Source organism: Hirundo rustica, chromosome 2 (genome assembly GCF_015227805.2).
Source record: "Hirundo rustica isolate bHirRus1 chromosome 2, bHirRus1.pri.v3, whole genome shotgun sequence".
NCBI lineage: Eukaryota > Metazoa > Chordata > Aves > Passeriformes > Hirundinidae > Hirundo > Hirundo rustica.
Window position 1 is genome coordinate 40,438,318 of NC_053451.1, and position 25,395 is coordinate 40,463,712.

The 25,395-nt window shown below is 35.3% G+C and overlaps 1 protein-coding gene across 4 annotated transcripts in view; it reads left to right on the plus strand.

Moving 5' to 3' along the window:
- CNTN5 (contactin 5) overlaps window positions 1-25,395 on the plus strand; it is a 611,680-nt gene that overhangs the window by 376,709 nt on the left and 209,576 nt on the right. For all 4 annotated transcript variants that reach the window (XM_040056169.1, XM_040056168.1, XM_040056171.2 and 1 more), the window contains exons 4-6: window positions 201-419; window positions 8,663-8,786; window positions 14,513-14,688. In XM_040056169.1, the coding sequence (XP_039912103.1) occupies window positions 201-419; window positions 8,663-8,786; window positions 14,513-14,688 (519 nt within the window). The remainder of the gene's footprint in view (window positions 1-200; window positions 420-8,662; window positions 8,787-14,512; window positions 14,689-25,395) is intronic.

Here is a 25,395-nt window from a genome sequence, read left to right on the forward strand (position 1 = left end):
ATTTTCTTAAAGCTCTATGCTGCTACCCAATTCTTTTCAGAAGCTGAGTCTCTCAGCAAGCCTGGAATGTTTTTGTCACTTATTTTATAGATAAAGCTTTTCTACTTTTTTATTGTTTAACTAAACTTTCTTTTGCAAAGTGACAGATTTTGTCTCTATTCAGTGTTCACTTCTTGTTGGTTTTTTGGATTTTTTTCCAGAATATTCAGAAGCTGTTCCTGGTCTCCCCACATCATATGCTGCCATCCTAAGAATCAAATCTGGTAGTTCATCTTTGGCCTCATTTAATTCAAAGAACAGACCACGATTAAGCAGTCCTTCATTAGGAAGTGTGTCTTCACCAGGCTGGAGAGGAGCTGCACAGCATTATCACTCCCCAACAAACCTCTACCACTTCTCAGAGACCTTCAAACATGATGGTAAGTGTAGCTTCACCCTCTAAAACTTGGAAACAGTTTTCAAAATCAGTGCATTTTTGTCAGCTGCCTTCAGTATTTCTGACATAATTTTGAATTTTGTTAATTGTCACAAGGTGGAAATGAGCTGTTTTTCTTTAGGTTCTTCAGAACAGCCTTAAAGTCACCATTTAAAATATCCTTTCTTAAAGATTTCTATGCAGAATGGTTTTATACATGAAAATACTAAACCAGTGATTTGAAATTCCATTACAGCACAATTTCCTCTAGGAGTAAAATCTAAGCCACTTTTTATATATTTTTTTTTTCTCATTGGATTTTTTTTTTTTAATTTAATCATGAATGCCAGTAATATAAATTAAACATGAAGAGTAAATCTTATGAAATTACTTTTTCTCTAAATTATCTATTCTGTGTAGTCAACTCTGTCATGCATGTACATATGTGAATGCTTGGATAGAGTTTCTGGTGTGATACAGAGTCACTCACGTCTAAATGCTACAATTCATAGTAACAATAAATATTTTCCTGTTTTGGTTACATTTAAAAAGCCACATTTCTAATACCCTTTCTTTTGTGACAATAATTGCCTGAGTTGCAGTCAAAAAAGATAGAAAGCTAGAACTTATGAAAGGAAGGAAGGAGAGGCAGGGAGGAAGGGAGGGAGAGATTAGAGGATGCATAAGCATATTAGCATAAGGAAGAAAAAGAGGAAAAAATGTGATTAGTAACTTGCAGGTAAATTCACACAATAACATGAGTGCGATAACAGGTTACTTCTTCCCTCAGCAAAGCCTTTTTTCCCCTGAAAAAGTCTTGCTTGTTGTCTTAGCTTATGTGTACTGTAAGTTAATGGTGTGTGCATGTGGTTTGTGTAGAAAAATGGCTTATATACAAGCATAAATATGTTCCCTGAATACAGTTTGATCTAGAAAAGAAACATTTGATCCCGTCAGGAGACTAATTCCATTTGATGCCATTTCTGGAATAGAGGCAGTTGTCCTTCCACTTTAATACTCTTTTAAGCAGTGTCTAGAATGAACGCAGTTCTTCTCCATTCACCAGCCAGTGATAACTCCTCCCTGATAACCTTTTAAGGGCAGATTAAATTTAATGTCCATTATTAGAACTATAATCTATTATCCTGATCTTGTACAACATGAATCTATAAATACTGAAGGAGAAAGCAAAAAATACAGACTATTTGAATAATATAGTACAAGCTAGAACTAGAAATCCTGAACATCTCCAGAAAGCGCAATGAGATTAAACCTCAGGGATGGCCATCGTAACATAGATATGATCTATGATTTAGGTCAGCAATCACGGCTCTTCCCAAAACACTGGGGCCACATTGCAGCTGAGCAGTTGAGATTCTTCAGTTTTTCAGTAGCAAGTGAAAAACCACTGACTAAGGACAAAATTTTAAAAATGCCATCCTCATAAGGCCTAACGAATAGAGTATTTGACCAAGGAGAGAGGAATACCATTCTTCTAAGGACTACATAAAATAGTCCTAGGAGATTTATTTCACTTACATATCTTGGCATATCCAGCTGTGTAGACACTTGTAGAAGGAGGTAAATCTGAGCCACCTGATGATGTTTTATAAGCCCTTTATTAACTGAAGTCCCTGTATAGCAGAAGTATAGGTATGAGAGAGTATTTAGAAAAGATCAGCACATGACCAAGTAGGATCTGCATCAGCTAAGAGGACTTGAACACATCTCTTATGGCAGCTGAATGGAACATTTTCTAAACCTCTCTCAGTTCTGTTAATAACTTGATGCCTGAATAAATATCTTTGATATTTAGAAACTGAGAATAAGTTGACAACTGAATAGTCAATAATTGACTATTTCAATTATTTGTCATTACACTTCCTTATATCACTACATTTCTTGATTTTGGTTTGGCCTCAAGGTATATTTTTGGTTTTATTGGGTTTCTGGGGTTTTTCCCCCATTTTTACAGGTCTTGAAGTAAAGATATTCTAGTTATCATGCCCTAACTGCTATGTGATGATAGAGTTAAGTGGTCATGTTTAGCAGCCAAGGCTTCCTAAATAAGGAAATGCTACAGCATCGTGTGGTAATGAGATGCCACTGCTTCAAGTGAGAGGACATTTTTAGGAGATAAAATATGTTTTATATTATTATAATGGAGAAATTGCATTAATTCAAACTACTAATATATACAATAAATTCAGAAGTGAAGTTTGACATAAAAAACATCCAAAAAATACTTTTTATTAGCTGCTGAATTATACCAGTTCTCAAGTGACTTCTCAAATGATTTCCCAGCAGATATGCTCAAACACCTGACATGGCTTGTAATAAAGGTCCTTTTATACTGACTTGATGCTATTTCATTTGCACTGTCAATTCAACATGTGTTTCCTGATATCTTAAATTAAAAGAACTGTGCTCTAACTCACTGCTGACTTTAAACTATCTGGAATTATTTAACATAAACATGCAGCTAAGGCAAATCAGTCCTTCTCTTCAAACTATGTATCAATGTGTAAAGTCATGACTAAAAAATGTGAATAGAAAGTATGAATTATTCATTAAATACTCTTGAAGAATCATAAAACTGTGAACTCTTATATTTTCTTACTGTTCCAAAAACTTTTGGAATTGCAGCAGTAAAGATAATTGAACTTAACCTTGAATAATGACTCTCTTTGTCTTCCCAGCTTTGGTTTGACACATTTTACAAGAAAATGAAAAACAGAGTCTGTGTCAAAACTGAAAGTGTTTGAATCAGTTAATCCCAATATATGCAAGATCCAAATCTAATTTTTGTAAAATGACAATTCCTCTTTCCCCATCATCTGCTAGATTCACAACTTAGTAGTCTGAATTATTGACAGAAACAACTATTTTTTTCTCTTGCTAAAATTATTTGACAACATTGATTCATATGGTATACAGTTTAGATATTATGAGCTAAATTTAGAACAGATTTATATGTTTCAGAACACAGAACACAGAAAGCAACTGCAAATATGAGAAAATAATCTTCTTTGCAGTATAGACTTAATAATGCATGTACTGTACAATGTTCCACCATGCAGCGCACTAGAATCCATGCATATACATAGAGGCATGTGTATTACCTCAAAAAGAGTCTCAAAGTTTCTGTTTTTAAGTTGACTGAAACAGTTTAAAAATAAAAACATATTTTAGAAATGCATATGTTGCAAATATATATGTGTATATGTATATATATATGTCTCTGCTCCTATATATGCAGTATAATTATTGTAAATTTCAGCCATCTTTGTTAATTTTAAAATATGTTACATAGAGATTTAATCACTGGAACATATTTTGCCTTGATGAATTTATGTGATTCTTCTTTATTATATTAAAGGAAATTCTGAAAATATGTAGTATTTTAATATATGATAATGATATTAAAATGAATAGTAATTTTATTTGTTAGGTGTCAAGGTGAAAGATTATATCATAGGCCCTACTTATAAAATAAATATTAGTACTGAAGTGAATACATTTTTTGGTGTTTAAACAAAAAACAAAATAGCTTCTATCTTTTATCTGGAAAAAATAATAAGTTTCCATTTAAATATGTGAATATACATTTAAAATATTTCTGAATATACTGAACAGGTTAAATTGTCTGATTCCATGATAACAAAGGTAATCAGATGATCATTTAGAGTCATCACCTGAAGTTCTTACACCAAGCATAAATTGTAAACCAAGACAGGAAAGAGAGGAATTCAAAACCAAAGCTGATAGTGACTAGCATCACAGTGTGATAGATGTATACCAAAACTAATCTTTCAATTTGTAGGACCAATCTGAAATGAAACAGCTTTGGTTAATTTTAATTAGTTCTTCTTGTATGCAGATTTCTGCAACATATATAGCCTTATCAACATCAAATTCTTCAACCTTCTTAATGCGTCCTAAGTCATTGGGATGTAGTTTGGTCTGCACTGTGTCAAATCCTGCAGCTACTCTTCTGGATAGGGCTTGTATGCAGAGTACAATCATCTGTATTTTAGGATGGAAGGTCTGTTAGTGATCCCTCATTTTAGGCTGCTCTAGAAGTTCTGTCATTTTACATTCCTTGAGTAGCTTTTCTTTAGAAAATTATTCTGTCTCTACATGGGTTCAAGAAGACTTTGAAACATTGGGGTGGAAAATAGAGCAACAGGAAAACATTCTTCCTGGTCCTGTAAATCTAAAGGAACATGAGCAGAGGGGAGAGGACCTGAGGGAATACTTCCTTCCCCATATACAAAGGCTGCCTGAGCATATCCCCTCTCATAACAAGTCTGTTGTTTCTCCCGCCAGTTGCTCAGACTCAGAAGATGGCTCCATGACTGATTAGGCCAGTCATGTATCATGGACGGTATTTATTTATGAAAACATTTATTTTCTTCTTTAGAAGTACAGCACTTAGAATTATCAGACATTAAAAGTAATAGTGCCAGCACAGCTCCAAGGCAGGAGTTTGAACAGGGTCATATTTCTTTCCTGCCCACCTCTGCATCCCTAAGGTTCCAGGAATTAGTCCATTTTCTCAGTGTATTAATTGACCTAGAATTTTGTCAACAATGGTGACAAGAAAGCTACTGTTGAGAAATTACACTATTTCTGTTATTTCAGCTATGGGATTTTAAGTACAGGAAACTTTATTCTCATCTGCAGTTTGCTGCTACGATACCTGCATTGTTCAGCCAGAAGAACTAAAGAACATCTGAATTTTTTTCTTCATCAGTAACTGAGAAAGAGAATGAAAGTATGAAAGAATGTCTGTAGATGAGAGAAAGAAACCACACTTTGGCTACTGTCTGAGTTGCAGGATATTGATTCCAGTTTATGTTCCCATAAGGATTTAAATACTTGGTACTAAGAAGTCACATTTTCCAGAATTTTTTAGCTGCAAAAGAGCTGTAAGGAGAATACTGACGCTCAAAGGATATTGAAGCACTGCTCAGAAGAATATTCAAGAATTTTAAAGAGGGATTTTTCTTATATTTTGAATGGTTTCCATATGGTTGTCTTTCTGGATGATACCAGTTTAAATAGTAAATCCTAATGAGAGCACTTAGTGCTTTTAGTTGCCTAGGTTGAAAATGTCAACTTAAAACTTGTAAGTGCACCACAAACTAGCTGTTGCATTTCTAGTTGCAGTGCACACCTGTATTCCCAAGACTCTGTGCTAAATCACTCTTCTTAAATAAGGTAGCACTTAAAGCAACCAGGTTTAGGTATCTTATGTAGTTAAAGCCTCCATGAGGAACAGAAATATTTCCCTTGAGAAATTATAATAGTAAATTGAAATATATGCATGCTAACATGTATGTTGAATATTCATTTAATTTTATATTCTTGATAAGTTAGAAGGAAAAAAATAAGGTCTGGAGCTCAAATCCTGCCATGCTCACTCACAAAACTCTACCCTGTTTAAGAGCATGGGTCATAGTTAGCAAAAAAAATGGGTACAAAGAAACCTGATGCTTTGGACCCCTGAAGGCATCAGAAAATAAACATAAGTATAAAAGAGTGTGTGTGTGTCTAAATATATAGCTTACATATCCATCCATACAAAGATCTATATATAAATATAATAAGAAAAAGAGGGCAATAAGGATAAAACCAGGGATATTTCCCCAAAAAGACCACTCAAGGCAGAAGGCAGAAGAACCAGCCCATATTTCATCAATCAGAAAGTTTTATTTCAAGATCACACCGGGGGAGGGGGGGGGGGGGTGGCGCGTGTGGCAGCAGGGCAGGGTTGGGTTGGGTTGGGTTGCTCCGCTCTCCGTGGCTTAAGGGGAGTCTGCAGCTGTCTGTGGGACCATGGTGTGCTGCAGACTGGGGCTGGAGGTACCTCCTTGTCCTAAGGCCAATGGCTGAGTCAAAAGCTGCAGAAATCTCTGTCTGAGTGGCTTAGGGAGGGGATGAGAGTGTGCCATGATCTGGTCCTGCACCCAGCATTGCAACTTTTTTTCTTTCCAGCAGTTCTAGACAGAGATATTATATTTTATCTACAGAGTCCCTCCTACAGAGAAGATAAAATCATTAATCTTCATTAATATACACTCTGTCCATATGCCTACTAATGTGCATTAAATGACACTATAATGTAAAGCCATGATTTAGATTTGCTATCCTTAATTAATTCTTGGTTTTGCTAAACTCTAGCTCAATGTCAGCTCTGTTTATTTACACCTATATTCATTAATATTCTTTTTTGTGCAATGCAAGAAGCATGTGACTAAATTATAATAAATAATCCACACACTGTATTTGTATCAACAATTTCCTCTCTTAAAATGAGTTTTGCCAGCTGAATCCATTTCCCCCATAGCATTTGAAGAGGCACTTCTCAAAATTTATTACTGGAGATATTTTAACTTCAATAATATCAGTACATATCAGATATATCTTAATGTGGTTGTTTTGTTTATATTTTTTTAAATAATACAGATATTTGTTCCAGAACACACATTTCTGCCAATAAACTCAAGCAAAGCAATGTACCTGCACAGTAACATAAATATGCAAAACAGCAATCCACTCTCCTTTACACAGTCCTACAAGCACGGCTAATAAACTGGAAAATTGTGGGAAAGAGAAACTACTAATTGCTGCTGCTCTTATTTGCTGACTTTACGAATTGATATGCTGGTTATTTGAATCTATTCCAGCAGAATCATACACACCAGAAAATCTAGGCATTTTCAAAATCTGCATTTGATTAGTAGTGTAAAAAGACAAAACTGAAGTGTATAATAAGTGTGTAGTCATTAAAAAAGAAATGTTGAAAAGCATAATGGGGTCTTATGTTGTCTTTTTACAGATATGATAGGTGAGTTGAGAGACCCCAAATGTAAGAATTTAACAATGTGGAAATTTGCATCTCTAAACTAGCATGCTATAACCTATGTCTCTCACATTTCTCATCCATTTTCAGACTCCAAGTCTTTCTTTTCTGTACCAAGACCTGTAGCCCCAGGTACCTTTTCCTGTCTACCCAGATTTTCTGAGGCTGTTAGCCTTAGGTAATATGATAAATATTGTTATTAGTATGATAAAGTATAAAATTAGCATGATAAAGGTTGCAGTTCCCAAAACTGTGAAACCATAACATGTGGTGGAAGTTGTGTGGAGTTGGTAAAATAATGTAGTAAATAATTTTCAAGTCAGTGACCAAATCCCAAGTCTTCAGGTGTACCTCTTTTACTTCAAGCTGCTGTTGGTGGGAAAAATACAGCAGGATGTTGTAAACTGCTGAATGTGTTGTGCTGTCCTCAATAAGAACTGGAGGACGTCTATCACATGAACATATGAAATGCTAAAACTGACAGAGAAAACCCTGCTCCCATATGTTTCATTCCAAGTAGATGGACAGTGCCATTATCTCCACAAAAACATTAGGCTAGTGCTTTAAAGATTAAGAGAACCATGCATTTAAATCATCCAAGAGCCTGGAGTAAGTCTAAAATCATTAAAATTCCACAAGCTTCAGGTGCACAGTGAGAATTTTAGTTATTCAGACCAACATGATCAGGAATACTTTGTGACCTTTTGATTTTCTGAAGGCTTACACGGTTCAGTTCATAACATGAATGAACTGGAATCGTAGATGTTCTATGGGCCTATCCAGCTTTACTAGTTAAGAAATGTAAATTCTTATCAAGATATGGGTACATGCCAAAATTAGAGAAGACAGTGGAGGAAAATTAAATGTCAGATTTAGCTATATATTATTTAATAAGAGACACCATTTGCTGCTATTAATTTTCAAAGTAATTTTTCTTAGCAACTCCTTGATATATAGGGGAAAATTGTGTATTACTTTTCTGTGACATAAGCTGTTTCAAGCAGCAAGAAAAATTTTGTTTACCTTCCTCTCTATAAGGAGAGCTAATTCCTCTTAAGTCTCTTGAGCTTCTCACTAGACTGCAGGCCAAAATATGTCTGATGAGAAAGCCATTCTTAGGCATAATAAACACTTAAATCATACTATGTGTTTTATTCTTCACTTAGTAATGTTTCTTATATTTCTTCTTCATCTTTTTTTTTTTACTTTTAATAATTGCTTTTTAATGCAGATTTTGAAGTAATGGAACCTGAACCTTTGGAGAACAGATATAATTATGCATACTTCAATCTCACATTATAAAATCTATAACACATTTGCATTTTTTCAGCTTTCCTAAAGTATAGCACTTTTTTTTTTTTTTTTTTTTTTTCCCACAGAAAGTGTTGATTATGGGCCAGTGTTTGTACAAGAGCCGGATGATATGATTTTTCCAACTGATTCTGAGGAAAAGAAAGTGTCTCTGAATTGTCAAGCACGTGGAAATCCTACCCCCACATACAGGTACCTGTTATAGAAATTTGGGGTTTTAGCTTTCAGAATATTAGCCACTGCAGTCCTACTTTGGGAAACAATGTATTTTGGTGAGAAACAACAGAAATAGCTCTCTGACACTAATGGTTTTCTTGATTGAATGCTTTGTGTGATTCTGAATAAGCAAGAAGCAGAAGTGGCAGTGATTAAAAGCAAAGCAACATTTAAAGTTTTATATTATGTACTCTCTGCATCATTTCTATCCATTTGGAGAGACTCCTTCTGTCCAGCCTATTGAATTGTTTCTGTGACAACTGTAAAAACCAAAATGTTTAATTCTTTAGGGTTCATTTCTGAACAAAATACTATCACAAAATATATGGAAGGCAGCAAAGAATACGTACAACAAATGGCATGACTTTGCACTAAAAGATATCACGGCTGAGTCAAATCTGGTGTTTCTTCACTCACAAGTCTATTATTTTATTCCTCTGCAACCATCACCCGTTGCTTTTTTTTCCATACAGATTTATATGCCACAGCTATCCATTATTGAGGCCGGTGGTGACACACCTGAGAGCCTCAGAGTGCAGTTTATTGATGGTGCACACTTACAGGTGGTAGCAGTAGGTTGCAGTCACCTTACCCACTTGTTATATCTGTCACTGCTCATATTTTATGCAAATTACAAGTGATGTAAGAGGGTTGGGGGCACATATGGTTGGTTATTTCTCCACATACACTTCATCTTTTCTCATAGAGTCATTCTTCAAATGGAAAGGGACCACAAGGACTCTTACTGTGTTTTGTCATAGGTGACAATCATCAATTCTGCATTTTGTCTTTTGCCTTCTACCTTAATTTGGCTTGGGGATTCTTCAGAATTCTGGTTGACTTTTACTTAGAATTATTTGAATCAGAACTCTTGCATTTCTATAACTTGAAGAAATCCAGAAGCAGTACCATCCTTAGACATCCCTACCACAACATCCAATCTGCCTCTTTGCAACATATGGACTCATTAAATGGATCTAATGCATGATACAACCCCCCTCCAAACAGCATAAGCATGAGTAAAATAGGTAACATAGGATTAGGAATATATATCCAGAAATTCTCCAAACTAGAATAGCATGAATTCCTCACTATTTGGTATGAAAGCTATGTTGCATTCTTCTTTACTGACATTTCTTGTGTAATTTCTCTTACCTATTAGAGATTTGTTGATTTAAAAAAAGGGAAAAAAAGTAAAAGTGCTGTTGGTCCATTAAACATAGCCTGTGACTATGAGGAAAAGGCACAAATTCACCACCTCAGAGGAGCAGAGTCCTATATTCAGGTCTCCCGCACAAACTCGTTATTCTTGTAGAAATTGTGTCTCTGGAGAACATTTTCCATCTCCTTTCTTTCTTCATCCAACCCTTTTTTTGCGTTTTCCCAGTGGAATGTGATTGACAAATACAGACTTTCAGCATATTTTAAAGGGGATACAAAAAGGATAGGGACTCTTCATTCGCAAGGAGCCACACAGAGAAAACAAGAGACGAGAAGGCTTCATACTCCTTAGTAGTCACTGAAGGTTTTTAAGATGCAAATGAATACAATATTTAATTATCTCATCTAGGCTCCATTTTCCGTATAGCACTGGAGAAAATGAGCTTTTTAGCAACCCGTCCAACCTGGGCTGTTTTATGTTTTTTATGGGGTTTTGATATGCATTTCCTCACTTCTCCAGAAATTAACTGGTGTCAGCAGTAAACAAATTTCCCTGACTGTTGCTCATGGAAGGAGAGATTCAACTTAAAAGGCCTAATCCAAACAGCACAGATTTATTTCTCCTTCTATTGCTGGCACTTGTCTGCACACCATTTGCAATGCACGCTACCATTCAAAGGAGGAAAAAGAGGTAAAAAATACTCTCTGAGGAAGATACTATTTTCCAGGACAAATGTAGAGGGAATTTAGCCTCAAAAGATCTGCAGATACACAAAGTTTTGCATATGCCACGGCTCAACCACATAACCAAAGACCCTGGCCAGCTGCACTGGACCTTTATCTACATGTGCTCTCTGGCTTGTGCTGCTAAGAATTATTTTTGGCCAAAACTAAAGCACAGTACGTGTGCTGGTGCAAGAGCTGTTTTATTAAGTTATTTTTGTAAGTTTTATAAGAAGTTTTTTGTAATCGTTCATTCCACCGTGCCCCCCGTTTTCTGTAATGGTTTCCCCCCTATGAGTTTGTTATATAACCAGTCGTTTTATGTCAATCATTCCTCTCCTGCACCTGTCCCTGTCAGTCCCCCTCTCTCCTCTTGGTTGCCCTGTCTGTCACTTCGGGACCTTTCCCTGGCTTCTGGAAAGATCCAGGGGAGGCGTCAAGTGATAGGCTGGTGCCTGGGGAATCCCCTCCTCCCCTCTTGTGATTCGTTCATTATTCAGAAGTTGACACCCCTGTTACCACCCCCATGTTCCCTGGTTGGCTGACCCATTGTCGCCACCCCTGGATCCTCCCCCATTTATAAGTTCGTGCTCAGCTTTGATCTGGGCTCTCTCTGGGCAGCAGTGGTCTGAGGCGGAGCTCCTTGCCGGACTCCCCTTTAATGAAACACCTTTTACCCTGCTCAAAGAGAGTCAACCCTTTTTCTGCCGCCGCAGTCGCAACTGCATCAAGTCCATCCGCCAGTGTGTTGCACCAAGAACCCACCGGGAGGAGGTTACTCGCCCTGCCTGTAACCCCGACCGATCCACGCTGCTGCAGTGCAGAACTGAGCTAGCCTGTGGTCAATGCCTGCTAAGCGTGAGGGACACTGCGACAAGTACACATTTCTTAAAAGTTATATTAAAAGAAAATTTAAAGCAGTCAAAAATTTCAATGTTAAGTTACCTGTGCATTTTTAAAATTCACTTATTTAGCCTGTGTAATTTGTGACAGTGTTCACAACTTGCTCACAAATTATTTTTTTTATTTCTGGACATAACTTTGTGTCTATAGAGTGGAGGATGCTCACATAATTTCAGATGTTTTTCCTTTCAAAGAGCTTTGTTTCCCCTTGTCCAAACTCTCCCCTGAAATAACAATTTTTAATTTCTTGACTTTCAGTCATTAAGGTATTTTGATGCATAGTTTTAGGGAATGACTCCTTAAGAGGAACTGATTCTGTTTGTTTAGCATTTCTGCAAATCATACTTTAGGATCACAAGTCAGGACCAGTGCAATGAAGAAGATAAAGGTGATCCCTTTGATGAGGAACGCAGACATTCACAAACTTCCTGTGGGATCTCACAGGTCAGCAGTGTGACTGAGCTACAAGCAGGTGTTGAATTCTCTGAGATGCCACTTAACTACACGTCTTTCACTGATTGTGAAACACTGCATGTCTTCTTTTACTTAAGACACGCATAACCTGGGTAGTAATTTTTTTGTCAGTATCAATTCCTCTTAGAAAAGGCAATTGAAAAGGTTTTCTAAAAACTATTTTTTGTACGCTTAAGACAGATTATAGTATTTTGAAATGCTATCTGGCACTTTTTTTCAAGAAAAAAAAAAGTATCTGAATTTTCCAAACAATCTGTGACCTTGGAAGTGTTATATTTTGGGTACATATTTATATTATACCCAGATCAGTCAGGGTACCTAGAAAAAAGTCAACAAATTCATTGTTTCTATTTCTATAATGTGCATAGATTACATGAGGGGAATACAATCCCTCAGGATGGATCCTAAGATATAGAGGTGGGTAGTTATCAATATCCAAAGTTTTTAATTCAAAGAAAATATTTTTTCATTGAACTTAACTGAAAATAAAACTAAAGGAAAAAAGCTAATTTAACTGAATCTTGTGGCGGTTCCTATTTGGAAATCCCAAAACACACATTTTTTGTTTTTTCCATATCTAAATTTCCATTAATGATAAATTACTTTTGCATTTTTTATTTTACATACATAAACAAGGATAAATTCATAAAAAGTTAACTTTTGTTATGATTTCAGGATTTTAACTAACTAATCAGCTATTCAAATTATAAATGTCTTTCCCTCTTCTATGTATGAATCTATTTAAAAATTTCCAAACTTCTCCTGCTATCATTTAAAAGAAAAATAAATTGTCAGTGCTGTTTAATTTCTTACATTCAATGAAGCAGGTGCTCTGCAATCAAAAGTCCAATGGTGAAAAGAAAAGACAAACAGTAGATTCATAGTTCATCCAAATTCTGACAATTCTGACCTTTGGATTGAGAAATATTCACCGCTACTGCAGCTGAATTCTGCTCTCTGTACTCCATTCACCATGAATGTTAACAAGACTGGGTGAATTGATAATTATTTTGCTTTGTTAAAGTTGCCTCTGGAGTCTAAATGTTGCCAAGTTCTTCCAGTCTTTGCTGATCTCTGGCAAAGCTTTCAAGTTCCTGGAAATTTCCCAAGACAAATTTGAAGCTGCAGAATGACAGTGAAAGAGTAATGAAAGCAATATCTGGGCATTACAATAATTGTACCATATCTTTTTACACTGCTTATCTTTTCTTTGTATTATTCTTACAATTTCATGTAGTTACACTTAAGACAAAAAACCCCAAATCTACAAGTCTTCACATGCAGATGTTATTCTTTAATTCAGAAACTGCAAACATGCACACACATATAAGAGGTTATTTCAGACTGCTAAAGTCTATTAATCTAACACACAGGATATTTTTTCCTGTAGTCAGTGGACTATTACAGGGTTTGCTGCTTCAGTCTTTTGAGAGGAATGAGAGGCTGAGGCTTTTTGGCAGACAATAGCTGGAGCAGGCAGGAAACCCAACCCATAAAATCTCTTGCACAACTGAAAAATTATGAGACTCTTACGTTACTCCTGAAGCCTCATAAAAATAAGTGTTTCTTTAGGAATTTTCAAAACTTTGCCTCACTTGGGATACTTTCTGTGTTTCCTACAGCCAGGCTTTTTCCATCTTATCTTTACTCCCATCCTTGATTTTACTGCTCAGGCTTCTTATTTCACTCCCGAACACCTCCCTAACACAGCATTCCCTATTCAGACTGTTTATTTGATCTTAGTTTCCATGAACCTAGTAGCTGCCAGGAACTGACTGCCATTGGCCACTCAGCTGTTAATTCCAGTCTTCTGTTCCAGTCTTTGAATTGTGTGTATACTGATTCAGCTGATATTATTTCGCCTTTGTCTGTGTCCAATATCCTATATTGCATAACAGCTTATGTACATCACTCTACCCACCTGCTCTTCACAGGTCTTGCTCTTCTTTCTTCTGTGTTTAAATGAGATGTCTCTGTTTCTTGGGCTGAGAAGATCAAATGCTGAAAGAATGAGAAAAAGTTTCCTTCTTTGCATGCAGTACAGACTCAGCTCTGCTACCTGTAAAGTCAGCTGGGCCTAAGGTTTTAATGATAGAATATCATAAGCACAGTAAAATTCCTATTTTTGACATGAAGGATGCACCAGCTATGAAGTTTTCAAGTATTAAGCTTTTGGGAATATTAGTTTTTTGGGGGGAAAAAAGCAGAAAAAAAGAAGAGATCATTATTTTCATTCAATATAGGCAAAACAAAGAATTTCGCTTGTGTATTTTGCTTTCAAGTTTTTGCCAGAGTAATGGGTTTTTCCACAGGATATATTTGAATAGTTGTCATTGTTACAACTGGAGCTGTCAGATTCTGTGTCCTTCAGTTGGCTATTAAATGCTCAAATAGTTTTTGTTGTTTTGTTTTTTTGGTTTTTTTTTTTTTTTTTCCCTAAGATGGCTTCAAAATGGAACTGAAATTGACATTGAAAGTGATTACCGCTTCAGTTTAATAGAAGGAAGTTTGATCATCAGCAACCCCAGTGAAATGAAAGACTCTGGACAGTACCAATGTTTAACTACCAACATTTTTGGCAGTATTTTAAGCAGAGAGGCTGTTCTTCAGTTTGCATGTGAGTAATTTTTTTTTTTTTTTTAATTGATAAGTGAAAACATTACATTGCTTGATAAGGCACTAAATTGTAATTTGAATATGTTATACAAGTGACGTTGACATTGCCGGGCTCGAATCTCAAAATTAGAAATAGAATACTTAGTGTAAGAGTGAGATTTGCTTTAAACTTATTACTTTTAAGAACAGAACCATCAGGGAAATTAACTCTAGTACATGTTCCCAAATGCTGTACTTAAATGGCATACTTGAAAACTGCAGGGATGTATTTCACTCAGTGGTAGTTTCCTGAAACATCTATCATTTTGCCACACTCTCAGAGCAGGAAAAAAAGGACTGTAAACTTAGGAATAGAATGAGAAAAAGCGCCTATATATCTTTTGGATAGTCTACCCCTCTAACTATTCTTTTTTTGTGTATATATGTATATATGTACATAAATATATGTGGTTTATGTCTTTGCTTTTGCATATGTATCCAATGTACTTTAGTACATTATAAAACTGTAGGGGTTTTTATAGTTGTTAATGGAAACCAAAAATGGTTAATGGAAACCAAATGCTTTTGAAACCATTCACTGCAATATACTTTTCTGAAGCTATCAATAGTTCATGATCCCAAGTAAATGCTGTGGTCTATCAATAGCATGCTCTGTTTCAAACATACAAAGCAGGAAATACAGGGCCAGAATTTCTCTTCAACCCCAATTTCCCTTCAGCACTTTACAGGAAGGTATGCAACGTAATTTTATTAGTTTACCTCGATAAATCTTACCATGAGTGTTTTTTAAGAGATGGAGCGCAAAAGAACTCCATCCTGGTTTCTCAGATCCTGCTGAAAATAAGGCATTACCATGAAACCTGCGGCAGATCTTCATATAGCCACAGCTGGAAAAATGGGTTTAAGGAGAAGTTGCCATCTGCATTTCTATTAACACATCTGGTGTTGTCAAGAACTCAGCAGATCCAGTGTGAGGACTGATCCTCCCTTAATCCACCCCTCCCTAATTGAGTCAGACCTCTTAAACCTAGTGCTAAATCTTATCTCCTGAATACTTCATCAAGGTGTTTGTTAGGAGATCATGGTGCTATCCACCTGCTTCTGAGGTGGGAAGAATAATGACATTTATCAAAGTTTGCTCATGACAGGGCAGCATGTTTAAAGCTCTAAGCACCACAAGACTATCATGTTATTACTGGACTTCAGTCTTAAATGTAGCTTCTGAGAAAATTTGGCTGCATTTTATCTTTTAGACAAGAAAACTATCCTACCACAAATCTCTGGGTTAGAGAACTCAACCACAGGTAAAAATACATGGTTCTGTGTGTCTGAACCTCAGATTTATGTTCCCATCTCAAGAGTAAGGCTAAGATGTGACTATTTATCCTCCAATTGAAAAAACAAAAACAAACAAACAAAAAAAACCACCTCATATGTATATATCTATATACAGGGAAAGTGAGAGCTGGAGCTCAAAGAACAGACCTATGAATTTCAATAGCTACATCTACAGTTCATCCAGACCCCCATGTACTTATAATATTATCTCTTCTAATTAAAAAAAAAAAAAATCAGATAAAGAAAAAAAAATGGTTTAGTAGATTTATTTTCATTGGATTTTTAGGCTTGTATTATCTTACACACCTACTTTTTCAGGTTTCAAAACTATTACATTGTAATATCTGGAATATGATTTCTGTTCATTAAAGTATTTGGAAACTGTAATGAAAGTTTCTGAGGAAAGTTTAATGGCAGAATACTATTTGGAAGTGCTGAGTTGTAGCAAATAATGCTGCAGGACTTTGAAGAAAGAAAAGCCTGTTATAAGGAGATAAAAAATCTTCTTTAAATGATAGAGCAATAACTGATTGAAGTTCTTTTAGAAGTTTGTGAGAAACTTGGTCACAGTAGCAATTTCAAGTTCAATGTGTATTTATAGCTCAGTTTCTATGTGGCATGATACTCTGTCCTCCACTCTTGTTTTAATGCTTCTTCAATTCCCTGATCTTAAATGGTTGGTGTTCATGTTGAAATAATATTTGCATTATGCAGCAACTCAGATTTTAATATTGTTTAAATCAATTAAAGTTTAATGATGTCAACATACTGTAAAATCACACTAACATATCAGAAGCTTGTATCACTGAAAAGTTGTAAATCAGGTCCAAGGGCCATCTCTTCCAGTGCCTCACCACCTTTATAGTGAAGTACGTCTTGTTAACAGCTGGCCTGCTTGTCTCCAGTTGATTTCAGTAAGACAGAAAGTGAATTGAATTGGAATAGGTTTTTTTGAGGAAATGCCCTAACCTTAAAGTAATTAAACTAATTGGTGCTCTGCAATTTTACTGGGTTCTAGTGGCTTGAAGGGTAATCTATAACCCCAAGGACAAACCAAGCCATTTCTGACAACGAGATACAGAGCTACACATAGAGGCATTCATTTTCCTTTTTGTCACTGAAAGCCGTGGATGTAGATTCCAAAGTTTAGAAACTTAACACTTTCACAGGAAAAAAAATCCAAGAATTTAGCTCGTAGAATTGTTTGAATGCATGGGTTGTACCTCTGTGGAAAATAGTGACATCTTTGCAACTTGAAAGTTGTTCCTCTAATTAAAAAGAGAAATGACCTGAAGCTCAAAATGGAACCGGGGCCATTAACCAAGGCCTTCCACACCATCTTACAGGCAAAGTGTGTTCTCTAAGGTGCTTATGCAAAAATATCATGAAACCCGAAAAAGGAGACCATGTTTATCACACCAGCTCTTAGTTCTCTCCCAATTCCACGGCCAAAAGCCCGGTTGCTATGGTTATTGTCATGTAATTCAGCATTGGTGATGCTTTGAAAGTATAAGTGTTTATGAACTATATTATTTGCATATGTGCGCACAATTAAAATAGGAGATACTTCGAGATACTTATATCATGTCTTTGGATTTGAAAGAGAAAGAGATCCAAAGTAAACATTACTCTGTATATGTTTAGAGATATAATACTTAAAATAGCCCACTCTATCACTGGTTATTCTTATGGAGCAAAGTTGGAAGACCAATTATGTGCAGTTAAAGGTCTGCTTGAAATCTTAAACTACCACAGCAAATACTTATGAAGATTTAAACTCAATAAAAGTTCTCTTTTTTTTTTTTCTTTGCATTTCCTATGATGTCTCATGCCCAAGGTCATACTGGTTTATGCTGTTTTAACAAAACAAGAAAAAAACAAAAACAAAAACAAAAACAAAAACAAAAACAAAAACAAAAAAAAAAAACAAACAAAAAAAAAACAGCCATCCCTATAAATGAAATTAGAAGTAATTTTCAATAAAAACAAAACCTGATGCAAAATTGAAAAACAATATATATTTCAAATTGATTAAGTATACCTGCCTTAGTGCAAAAGAACTGCATATTTTTGTATGTGATTCCATAGCTTCTCTTTAAACAGTGTCCTAATAACTTGGGCTACAACAACAGCTGTATTTTATGCTTACATGTACAATCTCTATATTCCATTAGGTCACATAACAAAATTGTTTTCCTTTATCTATGGATCATTCAACCTTCCACAAGCCTACCATCTCAGTGATATTTACAGCCTGGGCTAAAAATCTAAAGGAGTGGTAGGGGAAAAAAATTTTCACCTGTCATTTACAGCACTCCTCACTGCAATTTTATTAATACAATCATCACTGTCTTTTTGCATAATTTCCTTTTTTCTTTCAATAAATCTCTTTCTTTTTCCTTTAATCTACAGAGAAAGGTATTGATTAGATACAATTTAAATGTCCTTTTCCAGTGGTTGATCTACAATGACTGACCAGTGATGCACAGAATAAGAGGTCAGCCATCATGCAGATATACAAATTGGTAGTTTCCTGAGGAGACAGCCTGCACACTGCCCATTCTATCACAGCACACTTTTGTCAGCCTTTTAATTGACTTCACCTACTAAGAAATCAGTTTAATATTTTATATTTCTTTCTTGCCGTTTTGCTCCCTGGAGCATATATACCTTGTTGGGTATATTTCATAATTTCCTGGCATTAATCTGTAAAGAGTTGATTTATTTAAACCCTCTAGACTTGAGAAAAGACTTTGTTTCTCATGTTCATTTCAGAAGATGCAGAATTACAAAATGTCATTACAAAAGCAATATTTTCTTCTAAATAATATCAATCTAAGCAGTTTTAGGTACTATAAATGAAAGGTGATAACTGAAATGAGAAAAGAAATCAAAATGCAAGTAGTAATATTTTCACTTTCAAAACTGTCCCTGACCATCCTGCAATAAACTTTTAAGTTTGTGACTGCTTTGCTCTGAGAGCAAAGGTGAATTTGTCAAACTCTACCAACAGTTTCATTTGTTGTTTCCAGCCACAATTTCCCACATAAATTTTCAAACCACTTGTACATATCTACTCTAAAAATATGCAAATCTACCCCTTTCTTTTGTTAAGAGGATCAGGAAAAAATAACTGGAATATATAATTTTTTTTCTTATAAAAATGTTGAAAAAAATAAGTTTTAAGTCATATTAGAAGTCTGGAAAATGAAATTATTTGAATTTTAGCTGTGGTGATACTTTGTTGTTTATAGAAATATTCAGCCTATATAACTAAATTCAGTGGTGCAGAATGCTAAGAACTTTGTCTCTAGTCTAAAAAAGCATTTCATACTAAACTGTCTTCATAATCCTTTTGAAGCTGATGAGGTGATGTACGTCCTTAAAATTCAGCACATGCTTAAACTCTTTGTTGTTGTTAAACATGAGGCTTCCTGAAGCAAGATTTGAAACAATCTGAATGGTTTTGTTGCCGTGTCATTATGACACACACATAATAGGTCTAATTTAGCCTTCTGTCATTCATGTCTTGATTCTTTCTTCTTAAAGTGAATAAATACCTTAGAATAATAAACTCTATGAATTAAAAAAAGCAGAATTCATTACAACTAATTTTAAGCAGCATTTATCAAAGCTTTCCTGTAGGAAGACATAGATCTTGGTTCTCTGTTGCGACTATGGTGAATCTTCAATGAAAATTTGCCTTCAACCTCACTTTACATGGGTGAAACTAAGTCTGAAAGCAAATATGGAGGAATCAATAAAATAAGCAAGACACCTAACACTGTGAAGAGATGACCCACGCTTTCTGAAAGAATGGCAAAGTTGATGAATTTTATCGGTTTGTTCAAATTTCCAAACAAATCATTGAGTATTGGCAAACAGTAAACTCAATGGGAGTTCAGCTGTATTCAGGAGTGACATCCAGTGAAAGCTTTGGAAAAAAAATGACTTGTTTCCTGGAACTCTCCTTCTTCAGTATGCCTTTAGAAATGGTCTCCTGACCCTATCAACAGTGGCTTGTCTGTAATAGCATAATTCCAGCTCTGGTAGACTTCCTCTGCATTTCTGTCCCTTTAGGTCTGCTTTTGAAGCTGTCAGAAAATTGCAGTAAATTTCCATTTTTCCATTGTTGCATCAGCATTTAAAGACCAACTACCTTGCCTCTCCATTAGATCACTTTAAAGAGCAAAGGAAACCTAATCCTTTTCTATCTGACTAAGCAGGTGCTTTCTTTCATGAAGACGAGAGGAGAGTGGGGAAATTCTTTCATCTTCTGTCTGTTGTCTCAAAGCAGTATCCTGTCAGTTCCAAAAGGGGCTCTTTGTGTTAGTAAAGTAAGCCTTCCCTAGCACTGAGAGGAAATCATATGTAAACGTCCACATCCATAATTCTAAACAGTTCTACCTTACAAAACGCAGAGTACTTCTCAACTCTGTTTTGAGAACAGTCCCTAGACAATTGTGCTATCATCCAAAATGTGACAAGAATTGTCTTGGAGAAGTCTGTAGTCCCACCAAAGAATCACAGGTACTCTTCCAACACAGTGACACTATCCGTGATGAAAATCCAGTGCAGGAGATTATTTCTTGGTACCTTTCACTGTACTAGTATGGACAAAATCTTTGTCTGAAAGGCAAAGATATGACTTTCCTTGTTCTCCGAAAAGAAGTTGGTCCCTCTTTGTCCTTAAAAACAACTCATTCATTCCTTAACTTCATCCAGTGAATTTTCTATGGTGAAATCATACATTTCCTCAGCCTGTGAGGGTCATTTTGACAACGCTGAGAAACAAAACTCAGGAAGTTTCCACGCAGCAAATCTTTTACTCTTAATTAAAATGAACATGTACTCTTTAGCATGATAGTACTAGAATGAAGGCAGTGTGAAAGGTTGAGGTCGGATCCCTGATTAGGGATTGTACATCAGTACAGTGCAGGTTTGATACACATTAGGATAAGTTACTAGCTTCAGAAAGGGGTATCAGTTCTGGATGTACTCCATTGAGCAACATTTATTATATCATTCCATTTGAATTGCACAAAGGCATAACTTCAATCTCATTGATCCTCATATCAATCAAACACCAAAAAAGGTATGATTATTTCCAAGTATTTAAATGAAAATGAGATTTATTATACTTGTCAAGATCATTTATTGCTACGTAAGTTTTGATGCCAAAAAAGTATTCTGAGGTTTAAGTTTGGCTTAGTCTTTTATTCTGAAAATGTACTTTACACAATATATTTTATATTTCTTGTTCTTTGGAAGAATTAATAGAAGTCAGTCATGTAGAGAGACACAGCTTGAAATGTAATTGCAGCAATCATTTAAAGCTGCATAGTACATCTACTGGCTTCTCATTTTAGCATTGTGCATTTCTCTGCAGGACTGGAAGGCTGGTGTTTAACTTGCCCATAACCTAACTCACCTATTTTTACAATCTAATCTATCATGCTAATGAATCATTCGACTCAACATTTAAATATAGATGACAGTAATTAACAGTAGCATTACTAAACAGGAGAAATCTTAAAAGGTTGAAGGAGAATTTTGTGCAAAGACCAGACAATACTGTCTAAATTTCCTTCACAAGTTCTAGCTCAGACTTTTGGAAATTACCATGTCATCTCTCTACTTACACCCTTCCAGGTGTGGAATATTTTGGTGAGCACTACTGTAACTTATTTCAAATGAAGTTTTACTTCAAATTTCTTGAACAATATCTGTAGTGCTGCCATGACATTCCTGCCCTCATTTTTCTCCCTTCTTTATCTTGACACAGATGTATTAGTATTATGGCTTCCCTGAGAAACATATCAGGCTCCTGGTCTCATTGAAAAGTAAAGTGATCTGACTGGTTACTCTCCTGTTTATAAGTGCAGGGGCAGAGGTACTTGTGACAGTACAAAGGAAAGAGCAGCACAAACCTGGGAGGGAAGAAGAGAGGAATGGACAGAGCATTTAAGCAGATTTAGGAACTGCACTCTATAAAAGCAGTGGAGATCCTTCTGATGATACTTTGGAACTCAGGGAGGAAAACTTCTAGGAAAGAGTTGAGTTCTGTCTGCTTTAATAACACCGAAGAAGTGTTACTGGTGTTATAGGTGTGATTATGAATAGAAGCTTACAATGAATAAAGGAGATTGATCATCAAAGAAAAAATCCTGAAGGTTGTGAAACGTGTGGATAAAATGAGAATTAGAAGTCAAGTTGAGTTTGCCTGGCAAAGGAAAGGAAAAATAAAACAGATAATATTTTTTTAGGTAGATTACTGAAAATTAAAAAGAAAATATAGTGGGATAGAATGAAAAAGTTAATCTACATATGACCCCAACTTCAGTGGTCACCTTTGTTTTGTTTTCTTTAAGACAGAGCAACTTATACATCTATTTCCATATGAAACATGAGATACCAATAACAGAAAATCAGGCATTTACTTTGTGAATGGGAGAAGACAAGAATGTAAATCCAGACTTAAAACAAACTGCTTCCAACATCTATGAGTTCTATTCATGAAATTTAATGCTTCAGTGACTAAACTTCATAACAGTGTGCAATTCCAAGGCAAATTTGTCTTTTGTCTTTCTTGATATTTTCACTAGTGTTCACAGCACAAATCCTAATTAAATCACCTAAAGCTGCCAAGATGGGAAGTTTTGTCAATATGGAAGTTGTATTCTCAACTGAATAATTATGTATTTAATTTTTAATATTTTTGCATTCAAAATCATGAACATGGTAATATAACTGTTGATTTGTTTATAATTTCTTGTAATTATTTTGAGAATAAAATTAAAATAATTTCCAGAAATAAATACCAGTGAAAATGATAATATCAAAAGCTTTTTCAGATAACCACCATGTGATGATAATGCCAAGTTCTGTAACATGATAGTCTGAAATTCTGTGAGATTAGGTAGTTTTGTTATGTCTGCAATCAGCATCTAGCACTTTACAATTTCTTCTGCACTGGTTTTAAATATCAGATGTTAGAAGTTGTTTTCATAGGACATGGTATATATATATAAAAATAAGTAGATCCTTTCTATAAAATGTACAGTGACCTGTCTCCATATACAAGCACACACACATGCACAGAGCTAGACAATAAAAATCCCCCAAACAATTTTTTTTTTTTTTTTTAATTAGGTTTCAACCCTCTATCTCATCAAGCATGGAAATATGTAAAAATGTCCTCAGGATTCTATAAATATGTAAATCCTGAGCCCACCCACATACCTACCACTCTTATTAAAACAAAATATATTAAGTCAGGAATTTATACACTGTGTGTCTAACTACACATTAAATCTTACAATAAATGTTGTTAGAGTTACAAGGTCAAAAATCCAAGCTACATGGGAGTTACAAGGTCAAAAATCCAAGCTACATGGTGAGGGATTTATCATTGTCTATGAAGTCTGAATTTTGCTTTGGATGCTGGGTTCCTGAAATATAAAATTGTACATAATGGGTTTTTTCCTTCTTTCTTCTTTTTTTTTTCTTTCTTTTTTTTTTTTTTTTTTCCCTTCCTTTTTTAATTTTTTTTTTTTTTTTCCTCCTTCTTTTTTATGTAATACCTACTAGACTCTTTCAGGTCACGGAAGAATTGCTGTGCACTTACTGAACAGTGTTCTGTGTTCTGTTTTCTATTGTTCATTGCACGGCTCCCTACTTTCATTAATTCAAACTATTCAAAACCTACTCTGGGGATTAAATTAATTTCCTCAGAAGCTTTTTATGGTGCTCATCATTACAAAATCTAAGTGCTTCATGAACATTAATACATTTATTTTTACCGTGTTCCTGTGAACTGAGTACTTATTACTATCTCCTTTTTATAAATGGAAGACAAAGACATGAAAGATTAACGTAAAATATCCAGTAGTGTGGGGGAGCTCTACGTGAGCTCAACAGGAGCTGCTTTTCCCAAGTGCTTAGCTGAGACAGAGCTGATCACTCTCCTCTTCATCACACTGACCAATCTTTTTCTCAGCCTTTGTATCAGTCATATCTCAACTCTGCATCTGGTTTCTGATCTCTCTCCTACTATCGATAAGGCTACTGATCCCATTTCCAGTACCCCTGCTTACTGAAAGCATCTGATCAAAAAGGTTAGCAGCATCTTTCTGCCTCTATTTTAGTCTCCATGTACTCTTTTTGCGTAATTGCCTGCAATTGCTGTGTCACATTTCCCACTTCCAGGCTCCTAAGCTCTCTTTCCTTCCTTGTCCTTGTTCAGCACCTTCTATAACATGCCTTTTCTTTCCACAACCTGCTGCATCCTTAGGAGACTGAATGGATGCTGTTATTTTTTAACTAGAACTCAGAGTAACTAAACCAGAATCTTCTAATGGAAAGATTTTGTCATCTTAACCATTGTAGTTGATATCTTTGGTGTTCTTAATAATGGATGAATTTCCTGACAGTTCAAATTTCCATTGGCAGAATGAATTTTTTGAATTAGAATTTTTTATGTATCTTCAGGCTAAATACCTTAAATTGCCATTCCATTAGCTCTCATAAGCAAAGTGGGCCAAATATTTGAATGGCAAACTTACAGTACATTCATTAAGGACTTCTACAGGTAATTCAATGTTTTTTCTTCTAAATTATTAAATTGTTACAACAGACAACACTATAATGAAACAGGTGCCGCTTGGATAAATTTCTGCCTGAAATGAAACTTTTACTTAAATACTTTCCATTTATAAACTTTTTTTTTTTTTTTTCCTTACTATGAGATTTCAACCATGTTTACTCATTAACAGATATTAACTCTGTGTTTTGGTTAGTGACTGCAAGACTTTGACATTTTAAGTCAGCCTTTATTCAGTCTTATCTTCTGAATTCCACTGTCTTTTTTCCCGTCCTTGCCTACTATATTCCTTTATGGCTCACAAATGAAAGACTATTCCTCTATTTAAATTAAAGTGTGAGAAATAGAGAAAATCTTAGCATATGATCATCACTAGCTATCATGTGCCACAAATGTGAGAAATAACCCTTTTAAAATTTGTCTTTGTTTCAAAGCTGGTTATATAAGATCTGGTAACATGTAGTACTCTGATATTGAGAAGCACAACCTCCATTAATTTTTAATTAAGTCTTAAAACTGTCGTTACCTCATTAAAATCAAATCTGCTAAAAAAAGTGAAATTATCATGGATAAAATATGTCAGTGAATGTAAAAGTTGAACAGAAATATTGGTAAGAAAATCATGGCTAGCGGAATGACAGAAAGTATTTTCAATTCAAGATTGCCTTGTGGCAATCTCAGCAGAAAAGGCAATCCTTTAAGTACTTTATCCTGCCAAAAACAGTTGTGAGCAGTTCACTCTAAGTCTCTGGGATAGCATTCAGGATA